This window comes from Cherax quadricarinatus, chromosome 22, assembly GCF_038502225.1.
Source record: "Cherax quadricarinatus isolate ZL_2023a chromosome 22, ASM3850222v1, whole genome shotgun sequence".
Classification (NCBI taxonomy): Eukaryota; Metazoa; Arthropoda; class Malacostraca; order Decapoda; family Parastacidae; genus Cherax; species Cherax quadricarinatus.
This window is the reverse complement of record NC_091313.1, coordinates 30,120,535-30,138,892: the sequence shown is the minus strand read 5'-3', so window position 1 is coordinate 30,138,892 and position 18,358 is coordinate 30,120,535. Positions and strand designations below refer to the sequence as shown.

The following is an 18,358-nucleotide window of genomic DNA, read 5'->3' as shown; positions in this document are numbered from 1 at the left end:
CATAATAAATCACGTTTCACCTGGATACCAAACCTGGATACCCAGCCTGGATACCCAGCCTGGATACCAAGCCTGGATACCAAGCCTGGACACCAAGCCTGGACACCAAGCCTGGGCACCAAGCCTGGATAACAAGCCTCGACACCAAACCTGGATACCAAGCCTGGACACCAAGCCTGGACACTAAGCCTGGACACCAAGCCTGGACACCAAGCCTGGACACCAAGCCTGGACACCAAGCCTGGAGAACAAGCCTCGACACCACGCCTGGATACCAAGCCTGGACACCAAGCCTGGACACCAAGCCTGGACACCAAGCCTGGACACCAAGCCTGGACACCAAGCCTGGACACCAAGCCTGGATAACAAGCCTCGACACCAAACCTGGATACCAAGCCTGGACACCAAGCCTGGATAACAAGCCTGGACACCAAGCCTGGACACCAAGCCTGGATACCAAGCCTGGACACCAAGCCTGGACACCAAGCCTCGACACCAAGCCTGGACACCAAGCCTGGATACCAAGCCTCGACACCAAGCCTCGACACCAACCTTTATCAAATCTTAAGCTTTCCTAAAGCCTGATGTCCGATTTATTATACTTTTTAAATACTGGTCACTATCAACCACTCGTAACTACTTGTAACTAATATATTATTCCTGAGTTAATGAACTTATAAATAGTTCATTGCTACACTAAATGACTACGCTAACAGAAATGGTGGTCCCTATTATGTGTCTTTGCACTCTTTTGACTGTCACTCACAGGAGGTTATAGAGTGCTTAATAAAGCTATCAAGCAAACAAAGCTAAGATGGAAAGATGAGCAAAACTAAAGTGAGTTTCAGTTAGCTGAAAAAGATAAGCAGAGGGGTCCCAAGCTATGTAAGTAAGCTGTATAAACAATGAAGTGTGGTGGGGCAGTAAGAGCTATAGCAGAGTGAAGGGCAGTGGCGAGAGAAGGGGAGTGAAGAAGGGTCTCTGAAGTACATTCCAAAGGATTAGCTCCACATCCTATGGATGTGGAGCGAGGAAAGAGAATACCACATGTAAGAGAGTATACTCACTTAGCTGTGTTAGCCCTTGGTCACATCGTGAACGGAGGGAACAAGAGCTATAGTACAACATTAAGAGTGTTCATGTAAGGGGAAAGGGCGGAATTTTCCAATATGGGTACATCGGGGGGATGAAACACACGGATTTAGATACAGCAGGGGGCTGGAATGCCCTGATTTGGGTACCACGGAGGGAGAGAATACTATCTGCGTGCCGTGAATTTAGCTCAGGTTCTCTACTTTGGTGAAATTACGAGATATTGAAGCTATGTGATGTTTCACTGTTGGTGATAATATACAGCCTGTCCTCCCCATCCGCTGCTGTGTGAGAACATTCTTCGACTAATGTAATTCACGTGGGTAAGATTTGCAACCTCTTAGGACATTACATTTCTTCAAGATCAATCATTACATTTATCTCAACCAAATTTCAATACGCGCTCCTCGCTGCTGGACTTAAGCCACCAGTCTTTTTAATTTCGTTCAGTAGGCTAATACATGTCAGGCTAAGCAAACTTATATCGGTTGTAGGTCAGAGGAACTCATACGATGTAAGGATCTCGTATTTACACACCTTCCGGAACCCCTGGGAAGGCCAGGGACGTGCAAATGAAGTTAATTGGAAAAATGCAACACTACCTACCTACCTACCTGGAGGGTGTTCCGGGGGATCAACGCCCCTAAGGCTCAGTCTTCGATATTTTGAGTAGGTGGCCGCTGGTACCTACTGACGAAGGAGGTGAGATGACGACACTCCCTATCCTACCTAGAAAGTATGCAACACGATAGAACATAAACACTGTGAATAGGTAAACTAGATACGAACAAGTTCATGCCTGGAGTATACCTGGAGAAGGTTTCGGGGGTCAATGCCCCCGCGGCTCAGTCTGTGACGAAATAAAATCTAAATGTGAATATACATGAACCACCTGTACACACAGACCAGGTGAGAAAGAAACCAGCTAAACATGAAAATCAACCAGCTGTCGGAAGCAATCCATCTCTGACGTACAAACCAGTTGGTGATAACTACAAACCAGCTGTGAAAATACTAGCTGAAGATAGATAAACCCACATGTGATCATGCACAAAACAGGTGTTGGACATACAAGACAGGTGTTTGGACATGAAAGATGGGTGTTTAGACATACACAACAGGTGTTGTACATACTAGACAGGTGTTGAACAAGCAAGACGGGTGTCTGGACGCAAAAGACAGGAGTCTGGACATACAAGACAGGTGTTGGACATGCTAGACTGGTGTAGGATGAATATAAGGAAGCTGTCCACTAGATGTTGCAACTTCACAAACCAAAATAAATAATAATAATTAATAATAATAATAACAATAATTACTTTTTTTGCTTGTGATTTTGGAGAACTGTTTCAGATACACCCTTAAAGGGTTACTTTCTTTCTAAAAATATGCTAGAAAAAGAGGAATATGTGTGGTACTAGAGGCTCGATTTACCCACCAGAGGCTCGCAAAATTAAAGTTGAATATTGAGGTTGAGGGACGTAGTGTGCAGGTTAAAGGTGAATGTTGGAGCCTGGTGTGTGTGTGTGTGTGTGTATGTGAGTGTGTGTGTGTGTGTGTGTGTGTGTGTGTGTGTGTGTGTGTGTGTGTGTGTGTGTGTGTGTGTGTGTGTGTGTGTGTGTGTGTGTTTGGGGGGTGTATGTGTGTGTGTATGTCGACTTCAGTAATAATAATAATAATAATAATAATAATAATAATAATAATAATAATAACAATAATAATAATAATAATAATATTATTATTATTATTATTATTATTATTACTACTACTAATTTTCGCTCATTCCTCTTTTTATCTCTGTCTATTCCTACATCCATCCTCCTAGTGCTATTCCTTTTCGCTTTTCGGCCACATAAATCACAACAGGTTGGGACCCAACCACATAACAAGATCCCACATTTCCCGTAGTCCTTCTGATCCCTCCCTGCCCTTCTTCCTCCTCCAGCCATCAACCTCCAGCTTCTTCCTGCCTCCCTTCTTTCTCCATCTTCCTTCTCCTTCCATCCTTGGGCTTCTTTCTGCCCCCCCCCCACCAGCCCTCCACCTCTTCCAGCCTCTTTCGCCACACTTCACCTCTTGAACACCTCTCCTCTGCCAAGCCTCGATCTTTGCAAGAGTCTCCCCCCCTTCTCCCCCTCTTCTCTCTCTCTCTCTCTCTCTCTCTCTCTCTCTCTCTCTCTCTCTCTTTCTTTCTCTCTCTCTCTCTTCCAGAATTTTTCCTTTCTGCTGCTTTACAGTTTCACGTCTTTCTCTCGAATTAACCCCCCCTTTACCAGTCTCCTTCTGCCCAGTCTGCTTCCTTGATTTCTCCCTCCATCACCACTGTCGAAGACTGATACCTCACGCAGTAAGTCAGGCAAAACAATGTGTACCGTGGCCCCGTCTGCACTACGGTGAGAGGCTGGTGTGGGCGGTGAAGGAGGTCGTTGTCTTGTATCAGGGCTGTCGGCAGCGGCATTAACAGGGGAAGGGAGCTATGCATCTCACAGTGCAGAAGACTGGGGTAAGAGAGTTATAGATCTTCCAGCAGCCAGAGAGGAAGGAAGGGGAAGACGGGTAAGACAGTTATAGGGCTTATAGTGGCCAGTTATAGATCCAGGAACACAGATGGTGCCGCAGCGGTTCTTGTGGGTCCAGCTGACACTCTCAGATCCAGTTGGCATTCTCGGGACCAGCTGGCACTCTCTGCCTGTGTTACCAGTGCCAGGTCATCCCAGGATATGTTGCTGGTGTCAGTACTCGAGCCTGACCACCACGTTATTCGCTGATACACATCTGATGACGTCCCTCTCTGGCGATTAGCCAGACAGGCTGAATGACCCACATATATTTTATCAATATCAATGAAAATTCCAGTCAGCTATGCTGCAACATCACGCCGACCTGCTGTAGGTAGTTCTGTATGACCAACCTCAATTCTAAGATCTTCGTAGTGTGTCACATTATGCAAATTATAAAGCTTACAGTCAAGCTGTATCTCAGGTAGTTGATAAGGAAGGAGCACCATCACGGATCAGAGCACTGTGTGCCTGCAAAATGTGTTTGTAGTACTCACCTAATTGTACTCATCTAATTGTGGTTGCAGGGGTCGAAACTCAGCTCCTGGCCCCGCCTCTTCACTGAGTGCTACTAGGTCATCTCTCTCCCTGCTCCATGAGCTTCATCATATATGATTCATCATGTATGGTTCCTGCCTCCACTGCTCCATTTGCTAGACTATTCCACTTCCTGTGTGTGTGTGTGTGTGCTCACCTAGTTGTACTCACCTAGTTGATGTTGCAGGGGTCGAGTCCGAGCTCCTGGCCCCGCCTCTTCACTGGTCGCTACTAGGTCACTCTCTCTGAACCGTAAGCTTTATCATACCTCTGCTTAAAGCTATGTATGGATCCTGCCTCCACTACATCGCTTCCCAAACTATTCCACTTCCTGACTGCTCTGTGGCTGAAGAAATACTTCCTAACATCCCTGTGATTCATCTGTGTCTTCAACTTCCAACTGTGTCCCCTTGTTGCTGTGTCCAATCTCTGGAACATCCTGTCTTTGTCTACCTTGTCAATTCCTCTCAGTATTTTGCATGTCGTTATCATGTCTTCCCTACCTCTCCTGTCCTCCAGTGTCGTCAGGTTGATTTCCCTTAACCTCTCCTCGTAGGGCATACCTCTAAGCTCTGGGACTAGTCTTGTTGCAAACCTTTGCACTTTCTCTAGTTTCTTTACGTGCTTGGCTAGGTGTGGGTTCCAAACTGGTGCCGCATACTCCAATATGGGCCTAACGTATACGGTGTACAGGGTCCTGAACGATTCCTTATTAAGATGTCGGAATGCTGTTCTGAGGTTTGCTAGGCGCCCATATGCTGCAGCAGTTATTTGGTTGATGTGCGCTTCAGGAGATGTGCCTGGTGTTATACTCACCCCAAGAACTTTTTCCTTGAGTGAGGTTTGTAGTCTCTGGCCCCCTAGACTGTACTCCGTCTGCGGTCTTCTTTTTCCTTCCCCAATCTTCATGACTTTGCACTTGGTGGGGTTGAACTCCAGGAGCCAATTGCTGGACCAGGTCTGCAGCCTGTCCAGATCCCTTTGTAGTTCTGTCTGGTCGTCGATCGAATGAATTCTTCTCATCAACTTCACGTCATCTGCAAACAGGGACACCTCGGAGTCTATCCCATCCGTCATGTCGTTCACAAATACCAGAAACAGCACTGGTCCTAGGACTGACCCCTGTGGGACCCCGTTGGTCACAGGTGCCCACTCTGACACCTCGCCACGTACCATGACTCGCTGCTGTCTTCCTGTCAAGTATTCCCTGATCCATTGTAGTGCCTTCCCTGTTATCCCTGCTTGGTCCTCCAGTTTTTGCACTAATCTCTTGTGTGGAACTGTGTCAAATGCCTTCTTGCAGTCCAAGAAAATGCAATCCACCCACCCCTCTCTCTCTCTCTTGTCTTACTGCTGTCACCATGTCATAGAACTCCAGTAGGTTTGTGACACAGGATTTCCCGTCCCTGAAACCATGTTGGCTGCTGTTGATGAGATCATTCCTTTCTAGGTGTTCCATCACTCTTCTCCTGATAATCTTCTCCATGACTTTGCATACTATACATGTCAGTGACACTGGTCCGTAGTTTAGTGCTTCATGTCTGTCTCCTTTTTTAAAGATTGGGATTACATTTGCTGTCTTCCATGCCTCAGGCAATCTCCCTGTTTCAGTAGATGTATTGAATATTATTGTTAGGGGTACACATAGCGCCTCTGCTCCCTCTCTCAGGACCCATGGAGAGATGTTATCCGGCCCCATTGCCTTTGAGGTATCTAGCTCACTCAGAAGCCTCTTTACTTCTTCCTCGGTTGTGTGTACTGTGTCCAGCACTTGGTGGTGTGCCCCACCCCTCCGTCTTTCTGGAGCCCCTTCTGTCTCCTCTGTGAACACTTCTTTGAATCTCTTGTTGAGTTCCTCACATACTTCACGGTCATTTCTTGTTGTCTCTCCTCCTTCTTTCCTTAGCCTGATTACCTGGTCCTTGACTGTTGTTTTCCTCCTGATGTGGCTGTATAACAGTTTCGGGTCAGATTTGGCTTTCGCTGCTATGTCGTTTTCATATTGTCGTTGGGCCTCCCTTCTTATCTGTGCATATTCATTTCTGGCTCTACGACTGCTCTCCTTATTCTCCTGGGTCCTTTGCCTTTTATATTTCTTCCATTCCCTAGCACACCTGGTTTTTGCCTCCCTGCACCTTTGGGTGAACCATGGGCTCATCCTGGCTTTTTCATTATTCCTGTTACCCTTGGGTACAAACCTCTCCTCAGCCTCCTTGCACAATGTTGCTACATATTCCATCATCTCATTAACTGGCTTCCCTGCCAGTTCTCTGTCCCACTGAACCCCATTCAGTAAGTTCCTCATTCCTGTGTATTCCCCTTTCTTGTAGTTTGGCTTCATTCGTCCTGGCCTTCCTGCTTCCCCCTCCACTTGTAGCTCTACTGTGTATTCGAAGCTTAAAATCACATGATCGCTGGCTCCAAGGGGTCAGCGATCATGTGTGTGTGTGTGTGTGTGTGTGTGTGTGTGTGTGTGTGTGTGTGTGTGTGTGTGTGTGTGTGTGTGTGTTAACTCACCGCCATGGGCAGAATGCAAAAGTCTTCTGGCTTCACGAACTTCGTCTTGTGGTAGGTAGTGAACAAGGTTTAATTCTGGCAAAGGCTTTTTGATCTATGGAAATTGTAGCCGCACTCCTTTTCTTTAGATGAAAACAGATTGCCTCTTCCCTCCATTCTGCAAGTCGCTGGATAACCCACAGGGGTTTAACGCTTCTATGGAAGACACAAATAACCATAATTTTTAAAGGGGTGGACCGGTAAGCCAGCAGAAGACCTCGGTCAGATGACTAAAAGCTCCAGCGGCTGGTTCATCGTATGACACGAGTCAGGAAACACTTACCTAACCTAACCTATGGAAGACAGTACCTCCAGCGGTGACTTTACCGACCTTATCCTTGGCGAGGAGGAGTTGCTTGACCACCACGGTGTCAGCCAGCAGGAGGACGCGGGTGACGGAAGAAAGGAGGCCTCGGGCGGCACGGATCATCGACGCCCGGTATTCTGGTCGACTACCGCCGCCCACGCCGCCCACCCCCACCCCAGGCTCCACCAAGTTGGCCTCCGCCGTCTCGCACAACTTCTCAATGGCCAGACCTGAAAGACGAAGATGCAAGGTTAGTTCTGATAATCAACCAGACAGAATATCAAGTTTGCACCATCCTTTCAGCTGTGTCCCACACAGGTTTAGCGAATTCCATGAACCAGCCAAGAAAACTGACTTAATGGTCTAAAACAGGAAGCAAGAAACAAGTAAAAACTGAAAAAAAAAAATAAATTATTGAGTTTACAAATAATAATAATAATAATAATAATAATAATAATAATAATAATAATATTATTATTATTATTATTATTGATATTATTATTGTTATATAGATTTTTGGTAACTAACGAAGGCCTCGGCTAGTATGGGTATATATGATGTTGCACATTTTGTGACGGCTGCCTGAAACTCACTATAAAACCTACACATTCATTTTTCCTGACGACCTCACACTGGAATGTGAGGCGGGAACATTCAGATGACAGCCTAGACTAGAGTACCATTCTTACACTGTTCTCTCTCATAATTCTAGTGGTGTGGACAGTCTTCAAAGCATAGTATTGATACTCTCTCTCTCTCTGTCTCTCTCTTTCCCTCTCACACACACACACTTTCTACTACCAACAGTGAGGACGGGACACCACAATCACAGCACTGTTCCTGTAATTACCAAGAGGTGAGAAAAACACAGTTACTCTCTCTCTCTTAATCACATTTATAGATACATTAAAACTATACAAAACTTTTTAATTCAGTCACAGAAAATTCTCCGCAGTGGGCGAAATCAGGAGAGTTGGGTCAGTTCACCTTGCCTTAAGAACACGCTGCAAAACCCTGGTCCAAGGATATTATACTAACGGTGCCCCGTGGCCCGTGGCGTGGTGGCAAAGCTCTCCCTTCACACGGTGAGGGGTCTGGGTTCGATTCTCGGCAAAGGGCTGGAAACATTGGGCGTGTTTCCTTGCACCGGTTGTCCATGTTTACCCATCAGTAATAATGGGTACTTGGGTATTAGTGACTGGTATGGATCGCGTCCTGGGACAAAACTGACCTAATTTGCCAGAAATGCTCTGCGTACGTTGGATTGCGTGCAGCCAGCAGTAACAGCCTGGTTGATCAGGCTCTGATCCACCAGGAGGCCTGGTCACAGACCGGGCCGCGGGGGCGTTGACCCCCGGAACTCTCTCCAGGTAAACTCCAGGTAATACCAAGCAACTTTCTATACAGTAGTCTGTCATTGATGTCAGCTATGGTCTGTATACCATGTACGTGTACTTGCAAAAATAAAGATGATATAACGCGAACGATTTCTCTGCATTTGCGGGGATTTATCGATACAATATAAAAGCGGGAGAGGTGAGAGGAGGCCATGACGCAGCGTGTCCTCAGAGACTTGCGTGCCTGGCTACTGCAAATCAGCCCATCCCAACACAGCGACTGTTAAACGTTCAGATTAAAACGCTTTCTGGCCAGTCATATAGCTGCCGTTTTTTTTTCTTTGGCTTGTTTGTGGTTATATATATATTTTTTTATTGATTTGTGTTGCCTACCTTAGGGCAAGCGACCCTAAAATAAATTAGGATTGTTTTGATTATATTAATGACATGAGTAAGACACAGGTGCAAATAATTGGGTATCAGTTTTTGTTGAAACGTTTCGCCTGCTCGGCAGGCTTCCTCGGTCAAATATTAACTTGAATACTGCAGACGGCAAAAGCAGCAGAGAGGTAAATATGAGACAGTCAGTCTCTCGGCCTTGAAGTAATAGAGGTATTGAGGTGATCGGTCCCTCAGTCTTGAAGAAGTAACATTAAGGTGGTCAGTCCCTCAACCTTGGTTGATTATTCTACCTGCTGATAATGGACAACCTTACGGTACTACCAGCGGCTGGTTGTGTCCACAGGTGGGAGAGTCATTACCTACCACAATTATTTACTACTTTATTATTATTATTATTATTATTATTATTATTATTATTATCAATGAAAGTGTTGAACTCATAATGGGCAGTCAGCACTTTGGTCCAAATCTGGAAATTTTTGAAGCTTAAATGACAAAAAAACACAATATACACAAAAAAATCATCAAAAATCACAATACACATATTTACCACAGCAAACATGATCACAAAAAATCATGCCTGGTACGACAAAAAAAAAATGCCTACTACAAAAAAATACAACCAAAGAACAACTACAACAAGGAACAAAATCGTAACAACGACGGCAGAAACAACCACAACAACTCATATCGCGACGAAACCAGCCCCCCAAAAAGTGTCCACAACAATAGCCACCACCACAACACTGGTAATTGGTGTGCCATTGTTCTCAGCTATAATCGTCAGAGCATACAGATTTATTGAATTTTAATTGGGCGGACAATGAGTAGTGGAGCAGTGAACTATTAAGTAACTGAGCCACTTGAAGCGTTACTTGTGTGTGTGTGTGTGTGTGTGTGTGTGTGTGTGTGTGTGTGTGTGTGTGTTTTTGCGCTCTCGGAACAATAAGAGTAATTCGATTCAACAAACTAATTCCCTCTGCAAATTAAGATTTTCAGAAGGATCGCATAATTCTTCAGAACCTCAAATCTTCAGGTGGAACACCGGATTATTCCCAGTCACTAATAGATCCTTTAACATCTTTTGTCATTTGAAGAGCCTTTGAGAGGTGCAGTCATCGGAAGATCCTGTAAGAGGTTCAGTCACTGGAGGATCCTGTAAGAGGTTTAGTCACTGGAGGAACCTGTAAGAGGTTCAGTCACTGGAAGATCCTGTAAGAGGTTCAGTCACTGGAAGATCCTGTAAGAGGTTCAGTCACTGGAAGATCCTGTAAGAGGTTCAGTCACAGAAGGATCCTGTAAGAGGTTCAGCCACTGGAAGATTCTGTAAGAGGTTCAGTCACTGGAAGATCCTGTAAGAGGTTCAGTCACAGGAGGATCCTGTAAGAGGTTCAGCCACTGGAAGATCCTGTAAGAGGTTCAGTCACTGGAAGATCCTGTAAGAGGTTCGGTCACTGTAGGAACCTGTAAGAGGTTCAGTCACTGGAAGATCCTGTAAGAGGTTCAGTCACTGGAAGATCCTGTAAGAGGTTCAGTCACTGGAAGATCCTGTAAGAGGTTCAGTCACTGGATGATCCTGTAAGAGGTTCAGTCACTGGAGGATCCTGTAAGAGGTTCAGTCACTGGAAGATCCTGTAAGAGGTTCAGTCACAGAAGGATCCTGTAAGAGGTTCAGTCACTGGAAGATCCTGTAAGAGGTTCGGTCACTGTAGGAACCTGTAAGAGGTTCAGTCACTGGAAGATCCTGTAAGAGGTTCAGTCACTGGAAGATCCTGTAAGAGGTTCAGTCACTGGAAGATCCTGTAAGAGGTTCAGTCACTGGATGATCCTGTAAGAGGTTCAGTCACTGGAAGATCCTGTAAGAGGTTCAGTCACTGGAAGATCCTGTAAGAGGTTCAGTCACTGGAAGATCCTGTAAGAGGTTCAGTCACTGGATGATCCTGTAAGAGGTTCAGTCACTGGATGATCCTGTAAGAGGTGCAGTTACCGGAAAATCCTTTAAAAAATTAAGCCATCAAAAAAATCAGTAAACCAATGACCAAACAGAAAATTCCATTACCAAAAACAATCAATCACGGCAACCATCCAAAACCCCATCAGGAAATTAAACCCAAAGAGTTTTAATAATGAAAGTTCTAACAGAAGGTTTAGATATCATAAGAGCCATTAAAAACGATCGTCGCAGCACTTATAAATGTTGTTATTAAATACTGTGGGCAGTACTAAACTGGTAGTGTTTATACGGCGCCTGGAAAAGAGGAGGTAAGCAGGTTTGATTCGTGGAGGGGAAGGGTAACTCCAGTGCGTCTACCAGTAGTCAGTCATAAACACAATGAGATTGAATTGTCAAAATATTTCAGAGGGTTTAGACATCTGGTGATCCATCAGAAGGTTTAGTTAGTAGATCCTGAAGCCTGCCTACCCACCTACCTAACTACTTTCCTGATTACATCAAACTTTTCATCTTAGATGGTTCTTCTCTGTATTGGACTGATGAAGCTACTGGCTGGCGAAACTTTTCCACAGTAAAGTTTCCCAAATATTGTGCAAGCGACTCATTCTTCGACTAGTAGGTTCTCCAAACCATTTCCATCACATCTATTTCCCTGCCTATGGTACCGATGATGATCGTCCCAGTGGAGAGGCGGAGCAACCACGGCAAAAAAGCCTTCGTGAGTTTGTAATTAAATGGCTATAAAAACTATTGTATCATAAACTGTCATGTAAAGCTCATTTAAAAGTCGCTGTGAAAGGGTTCGGCTTACAATCGAATAGATCTTGGTTCGATTCCCAGACAGGGCAAAACATATAGACAGGTCTGTAGCACTTACCTTGTTCATCTAACAATAAATAGGAACCTGTGTGTTAGTCGACTGTTATGGGTCACACTTCAGGTAAGAAACACAACGCCTTAAATAAGATGACCTGGAATGAGCCCAGATAAAATAATAGTTTTAATTTTATTCTTTCAGCTGCGTAAGAAAACTAAATTTGTTTAGTTATGAAAGAATCCGTCATGAAGCTCGGCCATCAAAATCTCCGCTGTGAGGTTCAATTATAAGAAGTTCCATTAATCATCAAAGGATCAGAAAGAGAAAAAAAATTCAATAATATTGCCACAAACAAAGCAGTGTAGTCATGGGACGGCGGTGTAATCATCCCACACCAAGGTCAAGAATTTTCATCTCAGAATCTGGGAGCAATAAAGAAGGAAAGAGTGTGAGAGGGGCACGCCACACTGTTATTAAGTCATTATCCTCCATAATTGTCCCTCCTGGAAATACCTGCACGCGAATATTACATAGTATAAATTCCTTAGCATCGCCCCTGCTGCTACTTGAACCCTGGTACCTACTTCATGGGAACTGTGTAGCCCCTAATGCTACTTGAACCCTGGTACCTACTTCATGGGAACTGTGTAGCCCCTAATGCTACTTGAACCCTGGTACCTACTTCATGGGAACTGTGTAGCCCCTGCTGCTACTTGAACTCTGGTACCTACTTCATGGGAACTGTGTAGCCCCTAATGCTACTTGAACCCTGGTACCTACTTCATGGGAACTGTGTAGCCCCTGCTGCTACTTGAACCCTGGTACCTGCTTCATGGGAACTGTGTAGCCCCTGCTGCTACTTGAACCCTGGTACCTACTTCATGGGAACTGTGTAGCCCCTGCTGCTACTTGAACCCTGGTACCTGCTTAAGGGACACATGAATACAAAATATCTTTGTTCATAGCATGTTCTTCACTCATTTGAAGTTAGTTATTATTACCATTGCTATTATTATTTTTATTATTATTATTATTATTAGTAGTAGTAGTAGTAGTAATAATAGTAGTAATAGTGTGTGTGTGTATGTGAGTGAGAGAGAGAGAGAGAGAGAGAGAGAGAGAGAGAGAGAGAGAGAGAGAGAGAGAGAGAGAGAGAGAGAGAGAGAGAGAGAGAGAGAGAGAGAGAGAGAGAGATAATCACAGTAAAAACAAAAACTTTCGGTAGAGCTAGAGATCCATTTCATATGCATGTTGTAACACAATAGAATGAAAGAGGTACTCCAAGCACCAGAACAGAGAAACAAAGAGCCCTGCAATATACGGTCACAAGGAAATTGCGGTAGTGTTGTCTCATGTGCACGAATGTAAGGTTTCTTATAGGCACTGAAACACGCCACAAGCCTAACCCAAGGACGAGCCATGGGAGTTTACCTGGATTGTACCTGGAGTCGCTTCCAGAGACCACTGTTCATGAGGTGTGGTCCCAAACCAAGCCTCTCGAAACCAATCAAAAGTGTATGAGAAGTAAGTAAAAAGCTCCAGAAGTGAAGGTGTTTAGAGGCCCTAATAATTTCGTCCCAAAGAAGTCTCCCTCTGTCGCTTTCTAAGCTGGAGGATCGGTACATTACACCTAAAATTAAGTTCTCTTGTCTTTCTATAGTTTCTACCCAAAACAGAGAGTACAGTGGGTATCACAATGACTGAACCATGTACTCAAGGTGCGGCTTAATCTAAACGAATAGCACACTTTGTACAGTACAAGATATCGCCTCTGGATGGAGCTCACTAGCTGCATTACTGATTCCTCTTTAAAATGGCCACTCTGTTTAACGACGCTGCCGGGAGGAAGGCCTCCATTACTGTTTTCTTTCTAAACGGACCAATCACTACGTTAAACGTAAAGAGCTATCGAATGTGAGGCAGGAAATCATTATCCATAAAATTCGTTTTTAGAAACGTCCAAGTTTTCCAATGATTTTCAATAAAAGCTAAAATATACGGACGTTAAACTCCTTACGAATGTCGCAATAAAACTATGAACCGGGACCCCGAGGAGCGTTTAAAGGCCTCTTGGTATTGGCTAGACCAACTTAGCTAATCACACTGCGCGAAGCTGCCGTCTTGCATAGCCAATAAATGACATATATATATATATATATATATATATATATATATATATATATATATATATAAGATGTAGATTGATTTATGCGGATTCGTTCGGAGCGAATTCGCTTACGTGCGTTAGCTATATGCAGCATAAATTCGCTCATATACAATCAGCCGAGCCTGTAGCTTTATTAACACAAAGGTCAATCTTTCTCTATTTTCCTTTTGCTAGTTTTTTCTATTGTTATCACATACTTTTTTATATCCCTCTAACCCCCATTTTTTCTGTCCTTGTCTTAGTGTACCTGTCAATGTCTGTCTCTTTTTTCTCTGTTTCCTCTCTATCATCTCTCTGTCTGTCTCTGTGTATCTGCCTGTGTCTCTGTCTATGTATCTCTCTCTGTATCTCTCTCTCTCTCCCTTTCTTCCCCTCCCTCACTGACCCTCTGCAGCATGATAACAGACCTGGTCATGACACACTTGGGAAGCTGCCAGGATGAATTCCAGTGCTACAAACACTGGCCCTTCTAATCTCGTTTCCATCTCAATTCTTTCTTTCCTCCCGTGCCCCTTTCCCTCCCTTCTCTCTCCCTTTTCGTTCTCTCTGTCTCCCTAACCGTCTCTACCGTAATCACGTTGATAAACTGGAGAGGGAAAAGTAAAGTGTTTTTTTTTATTGAAGATACGAGATTTTTTTTTACTAACTTCGTGAATAGAGACTCAAAATACCTAGTCTATTCGCCCTAAGAAATGGTCACTGCAGGATCACGGTCAAGATTTCTTTTTAAGATACTACAAAAGATTTTGACACCCACACAAACGCGAAGTGCAGAGAGGTGCAAGAAAGTGAACCAGTGGCAAGAAACCAAGGAGAAAGTGGTGCAGTAAAAAAAAAGTAGTGATAGATTTATGCAGACTTAAAAATCACTACAGCAGTAAAAAAATGTAAAAATCGGGTCGTCGAAAGATTAAGAAGACCCGTGTCAGGACTCTCCTGGCGAATATTATAACAAACTGCACCAGTCTTTTCTCTGAAGGTGCAGGTTATTTAAAAACAAAATTACTTTAAGATTCGGTTAGGCAAGCATTTTGCAAATATTTAATCAACTTAATATACCATGGGACTGACCAGATACCACAGAGTGGCTCACAGGACACCATGGTTACCAGGAGGCTACCTGGAGGGTTGTTCTGGGGGTGAGGTCAACGCCTCCGCTGCCCGGTCCTTGACCAGGTCTTCCGTTGGATTAGGGCCTGATCAACCAGACTCTTACTGCGTGCCGCAAACAATCCAACGTACGAATCACGTTCCGACTGATCGAGTACTGACTTTAGTCAATGGAAGGAATACTAAATTCAGTTTCGAAACTAATTTAGAAGCATTTGACCATAGATCACTTAAGGCATATAATTGGTATCAGCATAAATATTACTAGTGGTAATATTAGTAGAATAGTTGCGACAGATAACATTGTAACTCTGCTTTTACTTATTATGTTAGATATTCATTCATGATTTTCAATGCAGCATGGCTTGCAACCCACTTTTTTGTGATGCGGGTTGGAGAGGCAGCCAGGCTATTTAGACCATCACTATAGACAGGCTCGGTGCCTGCCGAGTATTTTTTTAGCTGTATGTTTCCCCCGCCCCGCCCCCCTTCCCCGGTGTTCATGCATATACCCACATGCACACATGTATTCCCCTGCAGGGGACTCCTCATGTACCCCGCTTAAAATCATGTACCTTGAGGCACTTCCGTGCAAGTGAGTTTCCATGTACATGTACTGCCATGTACATGTACTGCCATGTACATACATTCCTCTTTGTACATCCTCTTCATTTAGTTAGATTGCACATTAAATATGCCGAACTATTTTCATGCCCATTTTTTTTTTTAAATGAGAAATTAATCTTAGGAACTAAGACTCGTATAACTCGATTTCCTTTGTCTTAGGAAGCAAAGCCTACGAGATCCAAACAAAGCCGGAAAGGAGCGCTAAACCCGCAAGAGTTATACAGTAGCTACCTTAGGAACAGGAAAATAAAATCAGGCTTGATTAAAGGAGGAGGGAGTGGAAGGGGGAGAAGAATAGCCAAAAGTCCTTGGATCACGAGCCCTTCATTGATATCAAGGATTCCTCTCCCGTTCTTCCTTGAAGAAAGCTGATACAGTACCTTCGCCTTAAAGCAGTTGCAGCCCTTTGCAATGGTAACCCTACTGCAGTGCTTCTCTCTTCTTGGCAACACAAAGGTTTTAACAGAGTAGGCCTTTATTTGGACAGTATTTTGCTTGCCTGCAAGTGCAACGTTGCTTCCTCTGCTATATCTTTATATTACCATATCTGCTGGCATCTTTCCTTTCAAACTATCCTCTGTTCTCGTGTTCTCTCCGGTTTATTGTGTTTCTCCCCTCCTATTTTCCTTCATCTGTCACAGTTGTCTCTTATCGCTTTCCTTCCGTTTCGTGGCATTTCTTTATTCCTAATTTCTTCCGTATCCGTCCTTTCCTTTCTTTCCATTCCCCTCCATCTCTGTTCCCTGTCCACTCTTTCCACCGCTTCCACGTACGTCTTTTCCCTCTCCCTCTCTCGACCACCACCGCCTCTAACACAACCTCCTCCACCACCACACCCATCACAATCCCCACCACAACTACATACATCACTACCATAATAACCCATCACCACCACCTCCTCTAAATCTCACTAACTAACTTCCACTAATGAGCTTGATATTTGGAGAGGAAGCCGATACGCAGTGAGTTCGAATATATTTTCCGAACACTCGTTACCTTATGATAATATTATTTCTTTTTTATTTAAAGGTCATCTTACAGACTATCCTGCGTGGTCTTCATGACAATATCTGGTGCGGTCTTTAACAAGGTTTCGTGTGGTCTTGACCAGGTCTCCTGTGGTCTTGACGACCAGGTCTCGTGTGGTTTTAACCAGGTCTCCTGTGGTCTTGACGACTAGATCTCGTGTGGTCTTGACGACCGGGTCTCATGTGGTCCTGACGACTAGGTCTCGTGTGATTTTTTGACCAGGTCTCCTGTGGTCTTGACGACCAGGTCTCGTGTGGTCTTGACGACCAGGTCTCGTGTGGTCTTGACGACCGGGTCTCATGTGGTCTTGACGACTAGGTCTCATGTGGTTTTTGACCAGGTCTCCTGTGGTCTTGACGACCAGGTCTCGTGTGGTCTTGACCAGGTCTCCTGTAGTCTTGACGACCAGGTCTCGTGTGGTCTTGACGACCGGGTCTCATGTGGTCTTGACTTGAAAGCTGCTACATCTCAAGAATACTCTCTCTTTAACCCTCTTAATCAGAGTGCATTTAAATATGTGAACCTCTTATGTTCTTCTATTCTAAACCCATGGTGATCATCTAGAGCAAGGAGTAATGGAGGCTTAATCATCCCTCCTATAATCCCCATAATAACTAAAGAGTAATGGGATCCCTAAACAGTTAATTAGGAGTTAACTGATGACTAATAATGCTGAATGCGTTCCAGGCAATTGCAGTGAACAGTATACCTTAGAGAAGAGACCAGAGTGCCGTTCATCTCAGTGGTCTGATAAAATTTAATGAGTTAATACAGAGTGAATTTCTATTAAATTACTGTAGGGAATCTCCAGGAAGATGGAGCATAAATACACTGTTGTAAATTTTGGAAATTATAGCTGTTAGGGGCAGGAATTAAGAAAGGGAGTGTCGGTATTTAGAAGTAAGACATAGATAGTCATACAAATTATAGAATATGCAGTGATGCCACGTCAGTGAGATCTCTGACCAGCGTTATACAAAATATAGAATATGCAGTGTTGCCACGTCAGTGAGATCGCTGACCAGCGTTACATACGTGAATCCTTCGGTTGGTTTAATTGTATATTTGTAAGTATATTATCACGAAAGTTTGCGTAAAAAATGAAAATACATCTTAAAATCTAACAAAAATATTGCAAAAATCAGATGGCGAAGTTTCTTGGTGGTGATGTATTAAGTTGGTTCTCTACGTCGACGCGAGCACTTTCCTGGGTTACAAGGCACTTCCCTGGGTTACAAGGCACTTCCCTGGGTTACAAGGCACTTTCCTGGGTTACAAGGCACTTTCCTGGGTTACAAGGCACTTCCCTGGGTTACAAGGCACTTTCCTGGGTTACAAGGCACTTCCCTGGGTTACAAGGCACTTCCCTGGGTTACAAGGCACTTCCCTGGGTTACAAGGCACTTCCCTGGGTTACAAGGCACTTCCCTGGGTTACAAGGCACTTCCCTGGGTTACAAGGCACTTCCCTGGGTTACAAGGCACTTTCCTGGGTTACAAGGCACTTTCGTGGGTTACAAGGCACTTTCCTGGGTTACAAGGCACTTTCCTGGGTTACAAGGCACTTTCCTGGGTTACAAGGCACTTTCCTGGGTTACAAGGCACTTTTCTGGGTTACAAGGCACTTCCGTGGGTTACAAGGCACTTCCGTGGGTTACAAGGCACTTCCGTGGGTTACAAGGCACTTCCGTGGGTTACAAGGCACTTCCGTGGGTTACAAGGCACTTCCGTGGGTTACAAGGCACTTCCATGGGTTACAAGGCACTTCCCTGGGTTACAAGGCACTTCCCTGGGTTACAAGGCACTTTTCTGGGTTACAAGGCACTTCCCTGGGTTACAAGGCACTTCCATGGGTTACAAGGCACTT

At 44.4% G+C, this 18,358-nt stretch overlaps 1 protein-coding gene across 6 annotated transcripts in view; it reads right to left on the bottom strand.

The window, feature by feature from the left end:
- The window catches only part of alpha-Catr (alpha-catenin related), a 375,248-nt gene that overhangs the window by 78,645 nt on the left and 278,245 nt on the right, over positions 1-18,358 (bottom strand). For all 6 annotated transcript variants that reach the window (XM_053778134.2, XM_053778135.2, XM_070087621.1 and 3 more), the window contains exon 3: positions 7,075-7,280. In XM_053778134.2, coding sequence (XP_053634109.1) covers positions 7,075-7,280 — 206 coding nt within the window. The remainder of the gene's footprint in view (positions 1-7,074; positions 7,281-18,358) is intronic.